General features: G+C 43.5%; 1 protein-coding gene across 1 annotated transcript; it reads left to right on the top strand.

Moving 5' to 3' along the window:
- The first annotated feature begins 11,316 nt into the window (after nucleotides 1-11,316).
- Nucleotides 11,317-18,524, top strand: LOC117487836 (mucin-2-like). Its single transcript, XM_034136554.1, has 3 exons — nucleotides 11,317-13,437; nucleotides 13,497-13,840; nucleotides 13,902-18,524. The coding sequence occupies exons 1-3, from the start codon at nucleotides 11,522-11,524 to the stop codon at nucleotides 17,423-17,425; spliced, it is 5,784 nt and encodes a 1,927-aa protein (XP_033992445.1). The 5' UTR covers nucleotides 11,317-11,521; the 3' UTR covers nucleotides 17,426-18,524.
- The last annotated feature ends 6,728 nt before the right edge of the window (nucleotides 18,525-25,252 follow it).

Raw genomic sequence — 25,252 nt, 5'->3', positions numbered from 1 at the left:
TTTGAAATAACAGTGCAGTTAATAACAATTCCATTATTATTTTTAAATACAAGGTAGTTAAGCGAATTGATTATCATGCTTGGATGTTGTCTTCAATAATCTTTACCTTAATTTAGTTTCAAAGTAGAATCATTTAGGTGATTTATTTATAAACAGAGCATAAGAACCTCATGTTTTCTATATGTTTTACGATCTGAAAATGACTAAATATTGTGTTGTGGATACTTACTTAATATCATGACTGAGTTGGGATTTATGCTCAAGTTGAAGGCATTGTCGGAATTATTGACAGCTTGTACGAATTCTTTAATAACAGCAGAATTCATTGGGAGATCTGCATAAGAAGTATTCCCATGGAACAGAGCTGCAAAAGTCGCCCGAGTTTCAGTAACTCGTGTTACATTTGAGGCACTGTATCAGAAACACAATGAGGAAAGTAATATGAGATTATAATATTGTCTTTTGATATGTATGATTAACTACCAATATTAGAAGATACACATGTTAGAGACTAAATAAATAAATAGTCAGAGAAGAACTCAAATCACAAATATTTATTTACCGGAATTCTTTCAAAAGGCAGTGGGAAAATGTTTCGGGATATGTTTTTCTGTATATTTCACCACACTGCAAAAAGAAACAACATTGAAGGATTAGCTTTCAAGCACAGTTTTCTAAAAGGCAATTATGAAGATATGCAACATTAAAAGGCCATGATTAGCTTTCATTGACATCTTAAACTTTCCATCCGATTGTTCATTCACGTTCAAACCAATTCATTTACATTTGTGCGATTTGAAAATGCACTCACCGCATTTAAAATTCTTTTTTCAAGTGCTTTGTATTCCTTGCTGTTGGTGTTAGTGAGGGCAGGGGAAAAAGGTTCTCCTATCAATTCTATGTCTAGAACATAACTATGATCCGGAGCTGCTGTGTTTGTTGCTGCTGCAACTGGTGTGGTTGCTGGTGCATCAGTTGTAATTATATCTGGCACTGGACTTGCTGTAAAACAAATATATTAACAATATGTGAATACATTTTAGTGCAAACACTCAAAGGATATATTTATCCTTGTATGATGTAAAATGTACTTTGGTTACAGTTTCACAGACCAATAAGAACCATAATAAAAGGATTTCAAAAAGTAGCCTTTGCAAACATTCTATTATCTTATTTAGTGAATGATGAGTAACGATATATATCAGTAAATAAGAGATTATTCAATTAAAAAGCTTTCTTACTGAATATAAGATAGTTTGGAGAAGAGCTCGTCATGCATGGATAGGACTGTACAACACTGAATATTGTTGAGGTTTTCAGTATGAGTTCAGTTGCTGACTTATTTATGAACTGAGCTTGAGCGGCACATTCTATTCCAAATGTATTACAAAATGATGATGGTAAAATAATTTGTTATGTTTACTTACCTAATACTTTGACTGAAGCAGGATTAATGCTCAGGTTCGGACTATTGGTGGAATTATTCAGAGCTTCTACTAAAGTTTGAGCAACAACATCATTCTGTGGGAGCTCTGCAATGGTAGTAGTCCCATGGAACACAACCCCCACAGTTGCTTGAGTTTCGTTGTCTTTTGGTGGATTTAAGGCACTGTATCATAGAAAAGAGAGGAAGAAGTGTTATATTATAATATTAGATGATCCTGTTTCTTTTTTAAATAGGTGGTAATGATCCCATCTCGATTGGAAGTTACCAATGTTAAGTTCTCAACCCTTCATATAGAATTCAATCAGAGAACCACACTTTGATTTTTCATTTACCTGAAGTTTTTCAAAATGCAGTGGGAAAACGTGTCTGGAAACATGCTTCTGTATTCATTGTTACACTGTGAAAAGAAAGCAACATTCAAAGACCATAAGTACATTTCAAGCGCACTTTTCCCTAAATGAAATAACACCAGGTCAACTGAATTTATCTTTTTATTTAAACAAAGGTATTCTTTGGGCAAACACATTCTGTTCAATCATCTTTTTCACATTGCTTCTGCAATCAATAACAGATGTTTATTTTGAAAATGCTCTCACCGCATTTCGAGCTGTCGTTTCAAGTGCTTTGTATTCATCGCTGTTGGAGTCAGTGAGGGCAGGTGAAAAAGCCACTTCTTTAAATTCTGCTGAGAGAATATAAGTGGGTTCAGGGGCTGCAGGTGTTGTTGTTGCTGTGGATGGTGTGGTTGTAGGTGGAGCAGTTGTAATCTGATCTGGAACTGGACTTGCTGTGAAACAAATACATATTTAAAAGGATATGTTAGTACTAACCAAATGTTGAATTCACTGATCAGAAAGGACGATTCATTGTGATGTGTTAACTTACCTAATACTTTGACTGAAGCAGGGTTAATGCTCAGATTAGGACTATTGGTGGAATTATTCAGAGCTTCTACTAAGGTTTGAGCAACAACATAATTCTGTGGGAGATCTGCAATGGCAGTAGTCCCTTGGAACACAATCCCCACAGTTGCTTGAGTTTCGTTGTCTTTTGGTGGATTTAAGGCACTATATCATAGAAAAGAGAGGAAGAAGTGTTATACTATGACATGAGATGATCCTGTTTCTTTTTTAAATAGGTGGTTATAACTTATGATTCCATCACGATTGGAAGTTACCAATGTTAAGTTCTCAACCCTTCATATAGAATTCAATCAGAGACGCACACTTTGATTTTTCATTTACCTGAAGTTTTTCAAAATGCAGTGGGAAAACGTGTTTGGAAACATGCTTCTGTATTCATTGTTACACTGTGAAAAGAAAACAACATTCAAAGACCATAAGTACATTTCAAGCACATTTTTTAACAATTGAAATTACACCAGGTCAACTGAATATATCTTTTTATTTAAACAAATGTATTCTTTGGGCAAACACATTCTGTTCAATCATCTTTTTCACATTGATTCTGCAATCAATAACAGATGTTTATTTTGAAAATGCTCTCACCGCATTTCGAGCTGCTGTTTCAAGTGCTTTGTATTCATCGCTGTTGGAGTCAGTGAGGGCAGATGAAAAAGCCACTTCTTTAAATTCTGCTGAGAGAATATAAGTGGGTTCAGGGGCTGCAGGTGTTGTTGTTGCTTTGGATGGTGTGGTTGTAGGTGGAGCAGTTGTAATCGGATCTGGAACTGGACTTGCTGTGAAACAAATACATATGTTTCAGTTGAGTTCAGTTGCTGACTTATTTATGAACTGAACTTGAGCGGCACATTCTATTCCAAATGTATTTCAAATGATGATGGTACAATATTTTCTTGTGTTTACTTACCCAATACTATGACTGAAGCAGGATTAATGCTCAGGTTAGGAATATTGTTGGAATTACTCAGAGCTTCTACTAAGGTTTGAGCAACAATATCATTCTGTGGGAGATCTACAATGGCAGTAGTCCCATGGAACACAACCCCCACAGTTGCTTGAGTTTCAGACCCTTGTGGTGTATTTAAGGCACTGTAAAATAGAAGGGAAGGGGACAAGTATTATATTATGACTTGAGATGATTCTGTTGCCTTGTTTAATTTGTTCTTATGACACGATTAGGATTAGAGATACACAATTTAAGACTGAATTCTTGCATTTAGAGTTCAATCAGAGAAGCACTCTAGGAAAATCTTCTTACCTGAAGCTTTTCAAACGGCAGTCGGAAAACGTAGTTGGGAATTTGAGGCTGTATTTCTCGTTACACTGCAAAAGAAAGCAACATTCAAAGACCTTGATTATTGTTTAAGAACATTCTTTCTAAACAGATATGACAGTTGCAAAAACATTCTGTAAAATGCTTTTTTCACACCGCTATAATCAATCAATGGCAAATGCATATTTTGAAAATGCTCTTACCGCTTTTTGTATTGTTCCTTTAAGTGCTTTATATTCATCGCTGTTGGAGTTACTGAGGGCAGGTGAATAAGTCGGTCCTATCAGTTCTGCTGAGAGAATATAAGCCGTTTCTGATCCCACAGTGTTTGTTGCAACAGGTGTAGTTGGCGTGACAGTGTTAGGGTCTGCTGTCGTAGATGCTGCAGTTGAAAGTGCAGCTCTTGTTGTTGCTGATGTCATGGAAGTGCCAGTTGTAGGTGCTGCACTCGTCAGAGTAGCAGGGTTTTTCGCAACACTCGAAGGGGCTGCTGATGTGGGTGCATCAGTGGTTGCAAGCGGGGTAGTTGGTGCAGCACTTGTGGGTGCTGCTGTTTTAGGTGCGGTCGTTGATGGATTGCTTGTTGTAGGTGAGGCAGTTGTAGCTGCTACAGTGGTAGGTGATGCAGTCGTAGGAGCCTCGGTTGTAGGTGTGGCCGTCGTTGGATTGCTTGTTGTAGGTGAGATAGTTGTAGCTGCTTCTGTTGTAAGTGCTGCAGTTGTTGGACCAACAGTGGCAGGTGCTGCAGTCGTAGGAGCCTCGGTTGTTGGTGCAAGTGTTGTAGGGGCTGTAGTTGTAGGAGCAATAGTGGTAGGAGTTGCTGTTGTGGTTGCAGCTGTTGTAGGTTTGGCTGTCGTTTGAGCGCCGGTTGTAGGTGAGGCCGTTGTAGGTGCTGCTGTTGTAGGTGCTGCAGTTGTAGAAGCAACAGTGGCAGGGGCTGTAGTTGTAGGAGCAATAGTGGTAGGGGCTGCTGTTGTGGTTGATGCTGTTGTAGGTGCAGCAGTTGTAGGTTTGGCAGTCGTTTGAACGCCGGTTGTAGGTGAGGCAGTTGTAGGTGCTGCAGTTGTAGCAGCAACAGTTGTCGGTGCAGCTGTTGTAGGGGCTCCAGTCGTAGGCGCTAATGTTGTAGGAGCCATATTAGTAGGAGCTGCAGTTGTTGGTGCAGCTGTTGTAGGTTTTGCTGTCGTTTGAGCGCCGGTTGTAGGTGAGGCAGTTGTAGGTGCTGCACTTGTAGCAGCAACAGTGGTAGGTGCTGCAGTCGTAGGGGCCTCGGTTGTAGGTACGGCCGTCGTAGGAGCCGCAGTTGTAGGAGCGACTGTGGTAGGTGTGGCAGTCGTAGGAGCTGCAGTTGTAGGTGCGGTCGTCGTTGGATTGCTTGTTGTAGGTGAGGCAGTTTGTAGCTGCTGCTGTTATAATTGCTGCATTTGTTGGACCAACAGTGGTAGGTGCTGCAGTCGTAGGAGTTGCAGTTGTCTGTGCTTCAGTTGTGGGTGCAGCTGTTGTAGGGGCTCCAGTCGTAGGTGCTAATGTTGTAGGAGCCATAGTGGTAGGAGCTGCAGTTGTTGGTGCAGCTGTTGTAGGTTTGGCAGTAGTTTGAGCGCCGGTTGTAGGTGACGCAGTTGTAGGTGCTGCAGTTGTAGCAGCAACAGTTGTCGGTGCAGCTGTTGTAGGTTTGGCAGTAGATTGAGCGCCGGTTGTAGGTGAGGCAGTTGTAGGTGCTGCAGTTGTAGGGGCTCCAGTCGTAGGTGCTAATGTTGTAGGAGCTGCAGTTGTTGATGCAGCTGTTGTAGGTTTGGCTGTCGTTTGAGCGCCGGTTGTAGGTGAGGCAGTTGTTGATGCTGCAGTCGTAGGAACCTCGGTTGTTGGTGCAAATGTTGTAGGGGCTGTAGTTGTAGGAGCGATAGTGGTAGGGGCTTCTGTTGTCGTTGCTGCAGTCGTAGGAGTTGCAGTTGTTTGTGCTTCAGTTGTGGGTGTAGCTGTTGAAGGGGCTCCAGTCGTAGGTACTAATGTTGTAGGGACCATAGTGGCAGTAGCTGCAGTTGTTGGTGCAGCTGTTGTAGGTTTGGCAGTAGTTTGAGCACCGGTTGTAGGTGAGGCAGTTGTAGGTGCTGCTGTCGTAGGTGCTGCAGTTGTAGCAGCAACAGTTGTCGGTGCAGCTGTTGTAGGGGCTCCAGTCGTAGGCGCTAATGTTGTAGGAGCCATAGTAGTAGGAGCTGCAGTTGTTGGTGCAGCTGTTGTAGGTTTTGCTGTCGTTTGAGCGCCGGTTGTAGGTGAGGCAGTTGTAGGTGCTGCACTGGTAGCAGCAACAGTGGTAGGTGCTGCAGTCGTAGGAGCCTCGGTTGTAGGTGCGGCCGTCGTAGGAGCCGCAGTTGTAGGAGCGGTTGGATTGCTTGTTGTAGGTGAGGCAGTTGTAGCTGCTGCTGTTATAATTGCTGCATTTGTTGGACCAACAGTGGTAGGTGCTGCAGTCGTAGGAGTTGCAGTTGTCTGTGCTTCAGTTGTGGGTGCAGCTGTTGTAGGGGCTCCAGTCGTAGGTGTTAATGTTGTAGGAGCTGCAGTTGTTGGTGCAGCTGTTGTAGGTTTGGCTGTCGTTTGAGCGCCGGTTGTAGGTGAAGCAGTTGTAGGTGCTGCAGTTTTAGCAGCAACAGTGGTAGGTGCTGCAGTCGTAGGAGCCTCGGTTATAGGTACGGCCGTCGTAGGATCCGCAGTTGTTTGTGCTTCAGTTGTGGGTGCAGCTGTTGTAGGGGCTCCAGTCGTAGGTGCTAATGTTGTAGGAGCCATAGGGGTAGGAGCTGCAGTTGTTGGTGCAGCTGTTGTAGGTTTGGCAGTAGTTTGAGCGCCGGTTGTAGGTGAGTCAGTTGTAGGTGCTGCAGTTGTAGCAGCAACAGTTGTCGGTGCTGCTGTTGTTGTTGCAACAGTTGTAGGGGCTGCAGTTGTAGGTGTAGCAGTAGTTTTAGGTTGCACTGTTGTCAGAGCAGCAGTAGTTGTAGGTGCTGCTGTTGTTGTTGCAACAGTAGTAGGGGCTGCAGTTGTAGGTGTAGCAGTAGTTGTAGGTGATGCTGTTGTTGTTGCAACAGTAGTAGGTGCTGCTGTCGTAGGTGCAGCAGTAGTTGTAGGTTGCAGTGTTGTTGGAGCAGCAGTAGTTGTAGGTGCTGCTGTTGTTGTTGCAACAGTAGTAGGGGCTGCAGTTGTAGGTGCAGCAGTAGTTGTAGGTGCTGCTGTTGTTGTTGCAACAGTTGTAGGTGATGCTGTTGTTGTTGCAACAGTAGTAGGGGCTGCTGTTGTAGGAGCAGCAGTAGTTGTAGGTGCTGCTGTTGTTGTTGCAACAGTTGTCGGTGCTGCTGTTGTTGTTGCAACAGTTGTAGGGGCTGCAGTTGTAGGTGTAGCAGTAGTTTTAGGTTGCACTGTTGTCAGAGCAGCAGTAGTTGTAGGTGCTGCTGTTGTTGTTGCAACAGTAGTAGGGGCTGCAGTTGTAGGTGTAGCAGTAGTTGTAGGTGATGCTGTTGTTGTTGCAACAGTAGTAGGTGCTGCTGTCGTAGGTGCAGCAGTAGTTGTAGGTTGCAGTGTTGTTGGAGCAGCAGTAGTTGTAGGTGCTGCTGTTGTTGTTGCAACAGTAGTAGGGGCTGCAGTTGTAGGTGCAGCAGTAGTTGTAGGTGCTGCTGCTGTTGTTGTTGCAACAGTTGTAGGTGATGCTGTTGTTGTTGCAACAGTAGTAGGGGCTGCTGTTGTAGGAGCAGCAGTAGTTGTAGGTGCTGCTGTTGTTGTTGCAACAGTTGTAGGTGCTGCTGTTGTTGTTGCAACAGTAGTAGGGGCTGCAGTTGTAGGTGCAGCAGTAGTTGTAGGTGCTGCTGTTGTTGTTGCAACAGTTGTAGGTGCTGCTGTTGTTGTTGCAACAGTAGTAGGGGCTGCAGTTGTAGGTGCAGCAGTAGTTGTAGGCGCTGCTGTTGTTGTTGCAACAGTAGTAGGTGCTGTTGTCGTAGGTGCAGCAGTAGTAGGGGCTGCAGTTGTAGGAGCAGCAATAGTTGTAGGTGCTGCTGTTGTTGTTGCAACAGTAGTAGGGGCTGCAGATTTAGGTGAAGCAGTAGTTGTAGGTTGCACCATTGTTGGAGCAGCAGTAGTTGTAGGTGCTGCTGCTGTTGTTGCAACAGTAGTAGGGGCTGCAGTTGTAGGTGTAGCAGTAGTTGTAGGTTGCACCGTTGTCGGAGCAGCAGTAGTTGTAGGTGCTGCTGCTGTTGTTGCAACAGTAGTAGGGGCTGCAGTTGTAGGTGTAGCAGTAGTTGTAGGTTGCACCGTTGTCGGAGCAGCAGTAGTTGTAGGTGCTGTTGTTGTTGCAATAGTAGTAGGGGCTGCAGTTGTAGGTGAAGCAGTAGTTGTAGGTTACACCGTTGTCGGAGCAGCAGTAGTTTTAGGTGCTGCTGTTGTTGCAACAGTAGTAGGGGCTGCAGTTGTAGGTGTAGCAGTAGTTGTAGGTTGCACCGTTGTCGGAGCAGCAGTAGTTGTAGGTGCTGCTGTTGTTGTTGCAACAGTATTAGGGGCTGCAGTTGTAGGTGTAGCAGTAGTTGTAGGCTGCACCGTTGTCGGAGCAGCAGTAGTTGTAGGTGCTGTTGTTGTTGCAACAGTAGTAGGGGCTGCAGTTGTAGGAGCAGCAGTAGTTGTAGGTGCTGCTGTTGTTGTTGCAACAGTAGTAGGGGCTGCAGATTTAGGTGAAGCAGTAGTTGTAGGTTGCACCATTGTTGGAGCAGCAGTAGTTGTAGGTGCTGCTGCTGTTGTTGCAACAGTAGTAGGGGCTGCAGTTGTAGGTGTAGCAGTAGTTGTAGGTTGCACCGTTGTCGGAGCAGCAGTAGTTGTAGGTGCTGCTGTTGTTGTTGCAACAGTAGTAGGGGCTGCAGTTGTAGGTGTAGCAGTAGTTGTAGGTTGCACCGTTGTCGGAGCAGCAGTAGTTGTAGGTGCTGTTGTTGTTGCAATAGTAGTAGGGGCTGCAGTTGTAGGTGAAGCAGTAGTTGTAGGTTGCACCGTTGTCGGAGCAGCAGTAGTTTTAGGTGCTGCTGTTGTTGCAACAGTAGTAGGGGCTGCAGTTGTAGGTGTAGCAGTAGTTGTAGGTTGCACCGTTGTCGGAGCAGCAGTAGTTGTAGGTGCTGCTGTTGTTGTTGCAACAGTATTAGGGGCTGCAGTTGTAGGTGTAGCAGTAGTTGTAGGCTGCACCGTTGTCGGAGCAGCAGTAGTTGTAGGTGCTGTTGTTGTTGCAACAGTAGTAGGGGCTGCAGTTGTAGGTGAAGCAGTAGTTGTAGGTTGCACCGTTGTCGGAGCAGCAGTAGTTGTAGGTGCTGTTGTTGTTGCAACAGTAGTAGGGCCTGCAGTTGTAGGTGTAGCAGTAGTTGTAGGTTGCACCGTTGTCGGAGCAGCAGTAGTTGTAGGTGCTGTTGTTGTTGCAACAGTAGTAGGGGCTGCAGTTGTAGGTGTAGCAGTAGTTGTAGGTTCCACCGTTGTCGGAACAGCAGTAGTTGTAGGTGCTGCTGTTGTTGTTGCAACAGTAGTAGGGGCTGCAGTTGTAGGTGTAGCTGTAGTTGTAGGTTGCACCGTTGTCGGACCATTGAGATGAATAGGATATTTATTGGCTTGGTGTGGTTCCTTTTTCACCATCTCAATGTGTTAGTCTCTGTAATGAAATGTCGTGTTCAATAATACCAAATGCAGAACTGAGATTTAAAAAGAACAAGAAACAAGATTAAAAAAGTCCTTGAATGAAAGTCCTTTGTCTGATGCAATTAGAAGGCCATTTGTGACACCCACCAGCGCTTTATCTGTGGATGAAGCTCTTCAAATAAATGATTGTTTTTTTGCAAATTACACAACTGTTAAGTAACTACTTTCTCAAGGATTGTAGTGAGAAAGGGAAGGTTAGATATGTGTCTTAAATCTGCCTGACGAAAAAGACCGATTTTTGTGGTTTCAATTAAGAAATTGTTCAAAAGTAAATACATATCAACAGTTTGATAAATTCTGGTGGTCGAAAATAACTCCGTATCAGTTTGGGGCAGGAGGTGGTTAATTTAGTTTTGAAGAGCTATAATTTCACCTTTATAAAAACACATGAAGTAATTACTACTTAGTGATATAAAAATAGAAGGCTCAATAGATCTGTGGCTCTGTGTCAGCCAGGTTTGAAAATAAACCTGGCATTGTTCTTTTTTCTGCTATTAATGATGAGTAATAAGCTGCTCTACGTAGAGCCTCCTTATATTTGTTAAACAACGAGAATGAGACGGGCGTAGTCACAATGTTGATTTGCAGGAAAAAAGAAGGGAGTGCCATGACACTTCGGCAATAAACAGACAGATTGACAGTTGAAATGATGTACCCTGTAATTGGGCTTTGTTATTCTAAGGTGTAACAACATTTATAAAAAAATGTATGACTAATGAATAACGTCATGAGCCATTAGCCCATTTCAATATAAAGGCGTGAAATATTAAGAGTGCCACATAAGGTCTGAAACGTTTGCAATATCACATTTGTGGAATTGACTTGACTAAAAGACACATAGAGATATATTTCAAAAACATTGAAGGCGAATAGGAAGGCATCATTTTTAACCTCATTTTGGGTAAGTACCTTTCTAAGTCTATTTCAAAGGCTGAATATCTCTCTCACTTAATCTATAAGTGGAATTGTTGTGATAGTAGATTGTCTGTTCAAGAGGCAGTTTAATCTCTTTTTTGTGCAGTTTCAGCCAGCATCATCAGACCTGGAGCAAACATGTTTGCTACTGCTAACTACAGTAGCTAAAAAGCTTGTTGTATACTAATGGTCATTTCAAGAAAAAGCTATAATAAACTAAAATTAATTAATTTAATGCCTCTATTTTGGGTCAAGGGTGTGAAAAACGTATTTCATTATATGATAAAAAAATTCCCTGTATACGCTGCTTGGAAGTACTAAAAAGGTGTGGGATGAAATAATGTTGGGCATCATTCCCAATTTTTTTGCACAAAAGTAATAGAGTACCAGAAAAAGTAATAATGGATTTGTTGTTATTATTAGGGGTCTTAGCCACGCAGCCTCATTCTCATTATTATTAATTAATTAATATATATCTCCAATCAAAGTGTTTATTCAGCAAAAAACATTACAGAATTGGTCAATTCCATCACTACTACTCAAAATGTTGTAAATTCTAATAAAAATGGCTTGGCTAGGACTGTAGATATTTTTTGCATTTATTACATTTCTAAATGGTTCTGCATCTATGCTCGGTTTGCAACATCTTCTCAAATATTCCAAAAGACTATTTCTTTTTAAAAAAAAAAATCAGTTGGCAAGGTTTGAGGAAATAACAATTTTAGGTTGTTGAGTTAAATCTCTTCAAATGTCACATACTTCAGAAATGAAAGAAATGTGCCATATTTGGATGAAAATAAATATAAAATATATTTCTGTAATGAATGATGTCATCTGCAGATTTAATCTTGTGACCTACTTAAAGGGTAATCATTCTAGTAAGTAGTAACTGTGAACGTAAAGGTTTTGAAAAGCTGCTTCTGTGAGTAATTCTCTGTATTGTTTGATTTTATAGATTCAAAGGAAGACAAGATGGGTGTCGGCTGGATAATATCAATTTCCCTCATTTTAATAGGTAAGCAGGTTGATGCACTGCCAACAGCAGCAGCTACAACTGCCTCACCTACAACAAGCAATCCAACGACGACCGCACCTACAACTGCAGCTCCTACGACTGCCGCACCTACCACAGTCACTCCTACAACTCCGGCTCCTACGACGGCCGTACCTACAACCGAGGCTCCTACGACTGCAGCACCTACCACTGTTGCTGCTACAAGTGCAGCACCTACAACTGCCTCACCTCCAACCGGCGCTCAAATGACAGCCAAAGCTACAACAGCTGCACCCACAACTGCAGCTCCTACCACTATGGGTCCTACAACATTAGCACCTACGACTGGAGCCCCTACAACAGCTGCACCTACAACAGCAGCAACCACAACAGCAGCTCCTACCACTATTGCTCCTACAACTACAGCCCCTACAACACTTGCACCAACAACCGAGGCTCCTACGACTGCAGCACCTACCACTGTTGCTGCTACAACTGCAGCACCTACAACTGCCTCAACTACAACCGGCGCTCAAACTACTGCCAAACCTACAACAGCTGCACCAACAACTGCAGCTCCTACTACTATGGCTCCTACAACATTAGCACCTACGACTGGAGCCCATACAACAGCTGCACCCACAACTGAAGCACAAACAACTGCAACTCCTACGACTGCAGCACCTACCACTGTTGGTCCAACAACTGCTGCACTTACAACAGCAGGAGCTACAACTGCTTCACCTACAACAAGCAATCCAACGACGACCGCACCTAAAACTGCAGCTCCTACGACTGCCGCACCTACCACAGTCACTCCTACAACTCCGGCTCCTACGACGGCCGTACCTACAACCGAGGCTCCTACGACTGCAGCACCTACCACTGTTGCTGCTACACGTGCAGCACCTACAACTGCCTCACCTACAACCGGCGCTCAAACGACAGCCAAAGCTACAACAGCTGCACCCACAACTGCAGCTCCTACCACTATGGGTCCTACAACATTAGCACCTACGACTGGAGCCCCTACAACAGCTGCACCTACAACAGCAGCAACCACAACAGCAGCTCCTACAACAGCTGCACCTACAACAGCAGCAACCACAACAGCAGCTCCTACCACTATTGCTCCTACAACTACAGCCCCTACAACACTTGCACCAACAACCGAGGCTCCTACGACTGCAGCACCTACCACTGTTGCTGCTACAAGTGCAGCACCTACAACTGCCTCACCTACAACTGGCGCTCAAACGACAGCCAAAGCTACAACAGCTGGACCCACAACTGCAGCTTCTACCACTATTGCTCCTACGACTACAGCCCCTACAACACTTGCACCAACAACCGAGGCTCCTACGACTGGAGCCCCTACAACAGCTGCACCGACAACTGTTGCTGCTACAACTGCAGCACCTACAACTGCCTCACCTACAACAGGCGCTCAAACTACTGCCAAACCTACAACAGCTGCACCAACAACTGCAGCTCCTACCACTATGGGTCCTACAACATTAGCACCTATGACTGGAGCCCCTACAACAGCTGCACCCACAACTGAAGCACAAACAACTGCAGCTCCTACGACTGCCGCACCTACCACAGTCGCTCCTACAACTGCGGCTCCTACGACGGCCGTACCTACAACCGAGGCTCCTACAACTGCAGCACCTACCACGGTTGCTGCTACAACTGCAGCACCTACAACTGCCTCACCTACAACCGGCGCTCAAACGACAGCCAAACCTACAACAGCTGCACCAACAACTGCAGCTCCTACAACATTATCACCTACGACTGGAGCCCCTACAACAGCTGCACCGACAACTGTTGCTGCTACAACTGCAGCACCTACAACTGCCTCACCTACAACCGGCGCTCAAACTACTGCCAAACCTACAACAGCTGCACCAACAACTGCAGCTCCTACTACTATGGCTCCTACAACATTAGCACCTACGACTGGAGCCCCTACAACAGCTGCACCCACAACTGAAGCACAAACAACTGCAACTCCTACGACTACAGCCCCTACAACACTTGCACCAACAACCGAGGCTCCTACGACTGGAGCCCCTACAACAGCTGCACCTACAACCGGCGCTCAAACTACTGCCAAACCTACAACAGCTGCACCAACAACTGCAGCTCCTACCACTATGGCTCCTACAACATTAGCGCCTACGACTGGAGCCCCTACAACAGCTGCACCCACAACTGAAGCACAAACAACTGCAGCTCCTACGACTGCCGCACCTACCACAGTCACTCCTACAACTGCGGCTCCTACGGCGGCCGTACCTACAACCGAGGCTCCTACGACTGCAGCACCTACCACTGTTGCTGCTACAAGTGCAGCACCAACAACTGCCTCACCTACAACCGGCGCTCAAACGACAGCCAAAGCTACAACAGCTGCACCCACAACTGCAGCTCCTACCACTATGGGTCCTACAACATTAGCACCTACGACTGGAGCCCCTACAACAGCTGCACCTACAACAGCAGCAACCACAACAGCTGCTCCTACCACTATTGCTCCTACAACTACAGCCCCTACAACACGTGCACCAACAACCAAGGCTCCTACGACTGGAGCCCCTACAACAGCTGCACCGACAACTGTTGCTGCTACAACTGCAGCACCTACAACTGCCTCACCTACAACCGGCGCTCAAACTACTGCCAAACCTACAACAGCTGCACCAACAACTGCAGCTCCTACCACTATGGGTCCTACAACATTAGCACCTATGACTGGAGCCCCTACAACAGCTGCACCCACAACTGAAGCACAAACAACTGCAGCTCCTACGACTGCCGCACCTACCACAGTCGCTCCTACAACTGCGGCTCCTACGACGGCCGTACCTACAACCGAGGCTCCTACGACTGCAGCACCTACCACGGTTGCTGCTACAACTGCAGCACCTACAACTGCCTCACCTACAACCGGCGCTCAAACGACAGCCAAACCTACAACAGCTGCACCAACACCTGCAGCTCCTACAACAATAGCACGTACGACTGGAGCCCGTACAACGGCTGCACCGACAAATGTTGCTGCTACAACTGCAGCACCTACAACTGCCTCACCTACAATAGCTGCACCAACAACTGCAGCTCCTACCACTATGGCTCCTCCAACATTAGCGCCTACGACTGGAGCCCCTACAACAGCTGCACCCACAACTGAAGCACTAACAACTGCAACTCCTACGACTGCAGCACCTACCACTGTTGGTCCAACAAATGCAGCAATTACAACAGCAGCAGCTACAATTGCCTCACCTACAACAAGCAATCCAACGACGACCGCAACTACAACTGCAGCTCCTACGACTGCCGCACCTACCACAGTCGCTCCTACAACTGCGGCTCCTACGACGGCCGTACCAACAACCGAGGCTCCTACGACTGCAGCACCTACCACTGTTGCTGCTACAAGTGCAGCACCTACAACAGCAGCACCTACAACTGCCTCACCTACAACCGGCGCTCAAACGACAGCCAAACCTACAACAGCTGCACCAACAACTGCAGCTACTACCACTATGGTTCCTACAACATTAGCACCTACGACTGGAGCCCCTTCAACAGCTGCACCCACAACTGAAGCACAAACAACTGCAACTCCTACGACTGCAGCAACCACAACAGCAGCCCCTACGACTATTGCTCCTACAACTACAGCCCCTACAACACTTGCACCAACAACCGAGGCTCCTACGACTGCAGCACCAACCACTGTTGCTGCTACAACAGCTGCACCAACAACTGCAGCTCCTACTACTATGGCTCCTACAACATTAGCAGCTACGACTGGAGCCCCTACAACAGCTGCACCGACAACTGTTGCTGCTACAACTGCAGCACCTATGACAGCAGCACCTACAACTGCCTCACCTACAACCGGTGCTCAAACTACTGCCAAACCTACAACAGCTGCACCAACAACTGCAGCTACTACCACTATGGTTCCTACAACATTAGCACTTAAGACTGGAGCCCCTTCAACAGCTGCACCCACAACTGAAGCACAAACAACTGCAACTCCTACGACTGCAGCAACCACAACAGCAGCCCCTACGACTATTGCTCCTACAACACTTGCACCAACAACCGAGGCTCCTACGACTGCAGCACAAACAACTGTTGCTGCTACAACTGCAGCACCAACAACTGCCTCACCTACAACCGGCGCTCAAACGACAGCCAAACCTACAACAGCTGCACCCACAACTGAAGCACAAACAACTGCAGCTCCTACGACTGCCGCACCTACCACAGTCGCTCCTACAACTGCGGCTCCTACGACGGCCGTACCTACAACCGAGGCCCCTACGACTGCAGCAGCTACCACTGTTGCTGCTACAACTGCAGCACCAACAACTGCCTCACCTACAACCGGCGCTCAAACGACAGCCAAACCTACAACAGCTGCACCAACAACTGCAGCTCCTACAACATTATCACCTACGACTGGAGCCCCTACAACAGCTGCACCGACAACTGTTGCTGCTACAACTGCAGCACCTACAACTGCCTCACCTACAACCGGCGCTCAAACTACTGCCAAACCTACAACAGCTGCACCAACAACTGCACCTCCTACCACTATGGCTCCTATAACATTAGCACCTACAACTGGAGCCCCTACGACTGCCGCACCTCCCACAGTCGCTCCTACAACTGCGGCTCCTACGACGGCCGTACCTACAACCGAGGCTCCTACGACTGCAGCACCTACCACTGTTGCTGCTACAACAGCTGCACCAACAACTGCAGCTCCTACAACATTAGCACCTACGACTGGAGCCCCTACAACAGCTGCACCGACAACTGTTGCTGCTACAACTGCAGCACCTACAACTGCCTCACCTACAACCGGCGCTCAAACTACTGCCAAACCTACAACAGCTGCAACAACAACTGCAGCTCTTACCACTATGGCTCCTACAACATTAGCACCTACGACTGGAGCCCCTACAACAGCTGCACCCACAACTGAAGCACAGACAACTGCAACTCCTACGACTGCATCACCTACCACTGTTGGTCCAACAAATGCAGCAATTATAACAGCAGCAGCTACAACTGCCTCACCTACAACAAGCAATCCAACGACGACCGCACCTACAACTGCAGCTCCTACGACTGCCGCACCTACCACAGTCGCTCCTACAACTGCGGCTCCTACGACGGCCGTACCTACAACCGAGGCCCCTACGACTGCAGCACCTACCACTATTGCTGCTACAACTGCAGCACCTACAACTGCCTCACCTACAACCGGCGCTCAAACTACTGCCAAACCTACAACAGCTACACCAATAACTGCAGCTCCTTCTACTATGGCTCCTACAACATTAGCGTCTACGACTGGAGCCCCTACAACAGCTGCACCGACAACTGTTGCTGCTACAACTGCAGCACCTACAACAGCAGCACCTACAACTGCCTCACCTACAACCGGTGCTCAAACTACTACCAAACCTACAACAGCTGCACCAACAACTGCAGCTACTACCACTATGGTTCCTACAACATTAGCGCCTACGACTGGAGCACCTTCAACAGCTGCACCCGCAACTGAAGCACATACAACTGCAACTCCTACGACTGCAGCACCTACCACTGTTGGTCCAACAAATGCAGCAATTACAACAGCAGCCCCTACCACTATTGCTCCTACAACTACAGCCCCTACAACACTTGCACCAACAACCGAGGCTCCTACAACTGCAGCACCTACCACTGTTGCTGCTACAACTGCCTCACCTACAACCGGCGCTCAAACGACAGCCAAACCTACAACAGCTGCACCGACAACTGCAGCTCCTACAACATTAGCACCTACGACTGGAGTCCCTACAACAGCTGCACCGACAACTGTTGCTGCTAGAACTGCAGCACCTACAACTGCCTCACCTACAACTGGCGCTCAAACTACTGCCAAACCTACAACAGCTGCACCAACAACTGCAGCTCCTACAACATTAGCACCTACGACTGGAGCCCCTTCAACAGCTGCACCCACAACTGAAGCACAAACAACTGCAGCTCCTACGACTGCCGCACCTACCACAGTCGCTCCTACAACTGCGGCTCCTACGCCGGCCGTACTGTTGTGGCGATCCAAGTACTCACACAACATGAAAGAATGAAACAGAGAGGAATCAATGAAACACAAACACAGAAATAGTTGAGATTAATCATTATTATTTAGTTGCGCACCACTAAACAATAATGGGGAAACATTACCTTGCTTCAAGAGCAACCAATCGCAGAAATGGTCCCTCGAACACAAGAAAACACAAGCCAAATATACGTTTCCTAAATGACACACGAACATGTTCCCTAATCATGTTTAACGCACACACATTGTCAGGTCTCCTAAACTTGGACGCACCAATATCAGAGCAACATGTAAGTTCCAGATGTCAAAAGGTCATTATCTCATGAAGTCTTTAGGAGCCTTGCAGGATATGAATTATCCAATTAACAAACTATATATATATCGTCTGCACATGAGCGCACATACATTTCTTTACATTAACTAACACACCAACATCCTTATCGTTTCTTAGCTAATGCATGCTGGATATGAACCACTAACTAACAAGACTTTAACTGTATTATATCTGAGGAAGACCTCTCTTGGAGTTCCTCTGACCTTTGCCAATTTACTTAACATGGGTACATCTGCTGTTAATTGCAAAGACCATTGATAATTAGTAAAGAGACTCATGGGCCTCTTCCAATATCTGGAAACTGTAATTAAATTATAGTTATATTGAGAAGGTCCAAGACTTGACATAACATTCCCTCCTTTTATTAATTTAAGTTTCCAGATCATACAAAAAAACTCTTACAAATAACCTTTTGAGATCCGCCCTGGAAAGTCCAAAATGACTTTCTGAAAAATATTTATCAATGAATAATCATTTTACTCACGGCAGAAGTCACAGGGTTACCTGTACTACTCACAAATAGCCAAAAAACCACCTTTTTGATTATAACACAAAAAGTGAAAGAAAAGACAATTTGCGCTAATCTACTCTTACTTAAATGGAAAATCATTAAAAACCTCAGTATGCTTAAGAGGAAAAAATCAATTTGTCCCATTCAAGTTTAACAAACTTACATACATAACCTAATAACAAAGTAACATTCAATGTAATACTTGATTATACATAATAAAAAATATTCCAAAACACTTATAGCAAGATGTAACTGTTGTACACTCTTTCTGCTTCTGTTATATTGTCCAGTAAATACTTCTTCAGGGTGTGCACGTTCCGATCTCCATGCGTAGCCTTTAGATGGAATATCTATCTTAGCCTTCATGCTGTAATGTCCCATCTCATAGCAAAATCCCTTGATGACATCTGAAGCAACATCATTACCATTTGAATTGGACGGAACTGTAGTCAGAAAACTGAGACTTCTTTAAAAGAACAGTTTAACGGTAGATCTTCTTCTCTGGAGTTTGAGATTACTAATATACTTGGCTGTAAATCATCTCAGACATTTTGGGTTTTGTTCTTCGTGTTGACCCAAACCCATAAGACAATAGCAGTGGAAGAATAGCTGGAAACTGAAGGTAGTCATCCAGCTGCCTTCATTGACACTCCAGTTTGCCTCCAGACGCAGCTCTTTAAACCTCTGCATCAGAATGATCCATCTTCTCTCCTTCAGATTGCAAGGGAAAGACAGCTTTGACCTGGGTAGAAAATAGCACTTGCATTCTGGGTTAACAGCCTACAGTCGACCACTAGGTCTTAGAGTCTTACCTATCATTTTTAAACTTCTTGAAACCATGAAATGTTGTTCGTGTTGTGTTTTTACTTACCCACAATTTCCTAAGCACACAACAAACATATTCTGCAAAATTGTTCAGCCACGGTGCTGAAACCAATCAGATCCCAACTTCGAACATTACATTTAATCATACCTATCTTTAGCAGAACCCAATCAGGAGCTTAACCATGTAGGAAAAAAGTTGTTTAGGCAACAAGTTGTTTCATTTTCCCTCTGGATCATGTGAGGGTTAAAAAATTCACGTGAACAAGAACAATAAACCCATTATACCCCTCCTGGAAACATTGTCCTCCAAACCATAGAGACCATGTTTCCCCAAGTAAGATACTTCAGAGTACCCATCTGCTCATACAATGTTATTTCAAAGTCCTATGACTCATCATCAGGAAAACTTTCTCCCGTCAAAAAGAATCAACAATGTTAAATATCAAGTTACATAGTCATCAAGCCATGCAGGGATCATGCATAGTCAACACAAATACAAATTTCATGCACCATGTCTCACAATGGTTCAACTAATATGGCATAGTCAGAAGTCCATTCTTCCAAAAGTAATGCGTATATCCCAAAATAAAATCACCTTGTCGGTGGGTCAGTGTTACTGTAACAGTCAGGAATTGACAAATCAATTCACATTCATTCAGTCTTTGCAAAGTCTAAGTCAGTCTCGAGATCTCATGTCCTATAGTTGTGCACTTTGATATTCTACCAGCTGGAGTTTTTAATCAGTGACATTGTTGTGTTGATGTCAAACAATGCAACAAAGTTTTTCCCCGTGTTCGCAGCACAATTTTCTTCAGATGTTAAACAAACAAATTATCAATACACTTCATTAATGTACTGCCCCTAGGAAACACAAAGCCTGACAAATGTTCTTGCAAGGCATCCCTAAGTAAACCTGCAGACATCGGCCTTTTTAATTAATATTTCAATTAATTAATAATAATAATAATAATAGTCCTTTTTGTTAATTTGTTTACCCTTAGAAGTGAACATATCTCATAATGTTACATCAGGATGTTAAACAAAGTTATAGCCAAATCAATCATACCAAACCATTTTACAGTACCAGGTACTGAAGTAGATCAGTATTACTGTATCAGATTTAACTGGTGATTGAACAAACCAAAGCCTCTTTGTTTACATCATGCAGACCACTAACACATTTTTCCAAGTTCAGCATCAGCCTTCGTTACTCTAAAATTACGTTTTAAATAGGAATATTAGAAATGGAACAAATATTCAATCTTCAGAAATGTCCTCAATAAATCTCTATTTAGTGAATAGCCAACATATTTAAAAATGTCAGATATATAAAAAATAAACCTAAATACTCCTTTACTATCAAAGTCTAAAGCTAGACCTAAGGTGAACAGTTTTTTTAATAGACAATTTAAACTAAAAAACAAAACTGGACTCGTGTTTTTTTGTTATTTGTACTTCAAAATACATTAGTAAATACTTTGTAAAGTTATTCACACTATAACTAACCCTCTCTAGGATATCAAATCAGTTCATCTTTAACCAGACACTATTTCCCTATTTACTTTCAGTTCATTATAACAATGGTATAACAACCACACGTTTTACCCATAGGTAGTTTATATTTCAAGATGATTCTGTGTGATACAATAATCAGATGTCTTGTATGCTAAAATAAAGGATATTAATAGTATTCATCTTTTCAGTATTCTAGACCATCGTTAAACAAGCAGCCTCTCTTCTTAAACACTAAGCATAATGTTCTACACCACCCTCTGGAAAACTCTTGCACAGTTATGCTGTAAAATCATTGCATGATTTATTCAGAGTCTGAACAGTCTGAGACAAGCCTGTCTCAAGATCTTGTCATGATGAGAACAGTCAGTGATTCGTTGTCCTCTGCAGCTGTAGTCAGTGGCAGGGTCCCCAAAAAGCTAGAAACGGCCTTGGTCAGTGCTCAAGGAAACTCTCTCTGGCATCTGGAGGGAAGGAAACTCTTGGATCAATGTGGTACAATCAGCAGACACACGTTGTCCTCTGGACAGTAGAAATCCCCAAAAACTGCAGTTCCTCTTCACACCACTGTTGCCTTGACAACAAGGGTTCATGTCCATCACAAGCAAAATGTCAAAACCTCCTCAGAGATGCGTTCTTTGCACACTTCTTCTGTTTCTGTAGTGAGCAACATTTCACCAACACACTGATTCAGAGTACAACCCAAAGGTGGCGCATAACTATCCAGTGCTGCTGTAATCACAGCCAATTAGCCACTAGAGAAAAACTCAATTTAAATCTCTCCCCCAACGGGTTATAAAATGGAATGGCTGAGTGTCCATATGGTCAGGAATGCTGAAACATGTGAATGTTAAAACAAACTAATGGTGGTAGTTTACCCAGATTCTTTACTTCATCAAAAGTAGTACAACTACATTGTAAAATCTCTTTTGTCTAGTTGACGTCCTGCTTTTAAATTCTAGTCAGGAAAATAACATAAACATCATCTTTACAATCTTCTTAAATTCGAAACCAAAAAGGTCTTCATTCTCCACCATGATGCATTTTAACATCAAAGTTCATACAAACTGATGATTTATCTTTAAAACTATGAGAAATGATAGTTTTCATAAAACACTATTCTTCTTTACTTCAGTTCTAAGTCAATGAGCAAAACAAGGAAACCTTCATTTAAACACTATAGATTCATCTTTTATCTTCTTGCTTATTCTATTATTTTTCAAATTATTTATCTAAGTTGTGTTACAAGCAGGGTTAGGTTGTAATAATACAAAACATCAAGTAACTGTATTCAATCCGCGCTATATTTGAAAAACCCAAGTAATCTAATTTCAGTTAATGAATATATTTTTGGAACACTTAAAGGAATTATTGGTGGTTTCCTCACAAAATGTAATCTTCATTACTAAAGCTAAAACCTAAAGAAATCATCACCGAACAGTTTTCTTTCCTTATCACTTAATTGTTTCAATAAAAACAAAAAAGCATCTCAACATCTCAACACTTTATTCCATCTAAGCACGAATGTTTATGACAGACACGCCATATATTCCAAGAATAAATATCTCTGGGCCCTAAAGAACAATCCATTAATCCAAAACGGTCTTTAATGATATCAATTGTGAACTTTCTTAACATTAATAGTAAATTCAACGTATGTTCTCTTTAGAACAAAGATAGGATAGTTGCAGCTGAAACTGGTTAATAGCAATTTTCTGTTAACCTAGATAAGCACGTTTTTCTTATATCTAGTAATATAAATATATTTATATTTTATGTTACTCATAAAACAGTAAACCATAGGAACATTTTCCAGAATAGTAGTTAACTTTATATAACATTTACTCTCTCTAGACTCAAAACATCTTAATTCTCCTGTCTCTCTCTTTCCTCACTGCGCCCTGCAGCTGCTCCTGTCCACAAGCTTCTCTCATCAATCACACTTGACCTCTTTGTTATCCAACATTGAGATGGCTTGAGCAAGCATCGTACAGAGCCTCTGTCATGCTTAAACATTAACAGCTTCCTTCTGACTGACAAACTTATAAAAACCTCCTGCTTATTACTTACTACTCTTTCTTCATAAACTTAAAAAATACAATTGTGGTGAATCGTTTGCGTTTTCAGTTTCCTATCTACTTTAAACAACCATCAAATGAGAGTCACTATTGTATGATAAATACAACTCCTGAATAACATTACAATATATATTTCTTACAGTGAGTTTGTTATTTCATGTTTAACAATTCTCCTCTTTCTATGTATTGTACTAGGTGGAAAAATCCACTATTATATTTAATTTGAATAAACCTTTACCTTAATGTACTTCATATACTCAGTAAACCTCTTCTTACTTTGCCTTAACGTTACTGTATGTAATTAAGTTCCTTTGAAATATAAGTAACAATTCTTAGTCAAATGACAAATACCATGAAATTCACAATGCAATGCAATGGTAACAATCAGTTCTCAAAGACTATGTTTAAATAGCAACAAATCATTGTTTCTTATTTATTTCAATATATCTACTACTTCAAATCACACATTGATCTATTCATTTTCAATGTATTCACTCCAACTTCAGATCACTCGTTGATCTTTCACTCCTTGTTTTAAACAGAGAAACACAATGCAGCCTTCTTTCAGAGAAAAAACAAGCAGACACACTCCGGGCTGCTGCTCGACAATTAGAGCAGAATCAGGAGAAGGGGGGGGAGATACTTTCACAGACAAAGACAGACACACCCCGGCTGGAACTCTCAGCCTTTTCAGAAGAAAGGGGGACATATTTCAAACTGCAGCTTCTTTGACCAATAAGAAATTAAAACTATGGTATACCAAAACATTTAGCGCTTTATCACAGACTCTACATTACGGTCTGACAAAACATGGAAAACTCCACTTTTGTATGTAGTGAATTCACAGAGTCGCCAGGCAAGTTTTATACTTTTAACTCCCTGAACTCAGATCGGGCTTATTAATCTCTTAATTACCGAACGGACCGGATGTGCACTTGGCTCGCAAAGCAAATCATATCCCCTCAGCCAAATGAATATCTGAACCTTAAGACAATCATTAGGATCTTCTCAGGCAGAATTCACGACTACGAGGTCAGATACAGTGATTCCTCCAGCATAACATGTCCTTACGGCTAGCAAAGATCATATCCCCTCAATCAAACCCTTAGCTTCTCAGGCAGATTACGAGGTCAGATACAGTGATCTCTCCAGTATAAACATTTATCAACATAAAACAAGACCAACAAACAAAACAAACAATCAACAGATCTCAACCATAACTGTGCAAATATCTCAAATCCACTCCTCTGCATTTTCCTTTTAACCAATACAACTTCAAAAGTCATTTCATTCCAAATACGTTTTGCTTACTGTGAGTTGGTATTTCTTCTGTGGAAGTCTCAAGTCTGGTTTCTCAATTCCTCGAGATTTTACCACAGCTTTCTATGTAGCTGCCTGATCAGGGTGAGTTGAGACCTCCAGGGAAAAACACAGCAACCTCCAGCATCGGCAATCTCGGTAGGACCTCCAAAATGTTGGGGAGATCCAGCATTCACACAACATGAAAGAATGAAACAGAGAGGAATCAATGAAACACAAACACAGAAATAGTTGAGATTAATCATTATTATTTAGTTGCGCACCACTAAACAATAATGGGGAAACATTACCTTGCTTCAAGAGCAACCAATCGCAGAAATGGTCCCTCGAACACAAGAAAACACAAGCCAAATATACGTTTCCTAAATGACACACGAACATGTTCCCTAATCATGTTTAATGCACACACATTGTCAGGTCTCCTAAACTTGGACGCACCAACATCAGAGCAACATGTAAGTTCCAGATGTCAAAAGGTCATTATCTCATGAAGTCTTTAGGAGCCTTGCAGGATATGAATTATCCAATTAACAAACTATATATATATCGTCTGCACATGAGCGCACATACATTTCTTTACATTAACTAACACACCAACATCCTTATCGTTTCTTAGCTAATGCATGCTGGATATGAACCACTAACTAACAAGACTTTAACTGTATTATATCTGAGGAAGACCTCTCTTGGAGTTCCTCTGACCTTTGCCAATTTACTTAACATGGGTACATCTGCTGTTAATTGCAAAGACCATTGATAATTAGCAAAGAGACTCATGGGCCTCTTCCAATATCTGGAAACTGTAATTAAATTATAGTTATATTGAGAAGGTCCAAGACTTGACATAACAGTACCTACAACCGAGGCTCCTACGACTGCAGCACCTACCACTGTTGCTGCTAAAACTGCAGCACCTACAACTGCCTCACCTACAACCGGCGCTCAAACTACTGCCAAACCTACAACAGCTGCACCAACAACTGCAGCTCCTACCACTATGGCTCCTATAACATTAGCACCTACAACTGGAGCCCCTACAACAGCTGCACCCACAACTGAAGCACAGACAACTGCAACTCCTACGACTGCAGCACCTACCACTGTTGGTCCAACAAATGCAGCAATTATAACAGCAGCAGCTACAACTGCCTCACCTACAACAAGCAATCCAACGACGACCGCACCTACAACTGCAGCTCCTACGACTGCCGCACCTACCACAGTCGCTCCTACAACTGCGGCTCCTACGACGGGCAATCCATCGACGACCGCACC

Source organism: Trematomus bernacchii, unplaced genomic scaffold (assembly GCF_902827165.1).
Source record: "Trematomus bernacchii unplaced genomic scaffold, fTreBer1.1, whole genome shotgun sequence".
Lineage (NCBI taxonomy): Eukaryota > Metazoa > Chordata > Actinopteri > Perciformes > Nototheniidae > Trematomus > Trematomus bernacchii.
This window is presented reverse-complemented; position numbering and strand designations above follow the sequence as displayed.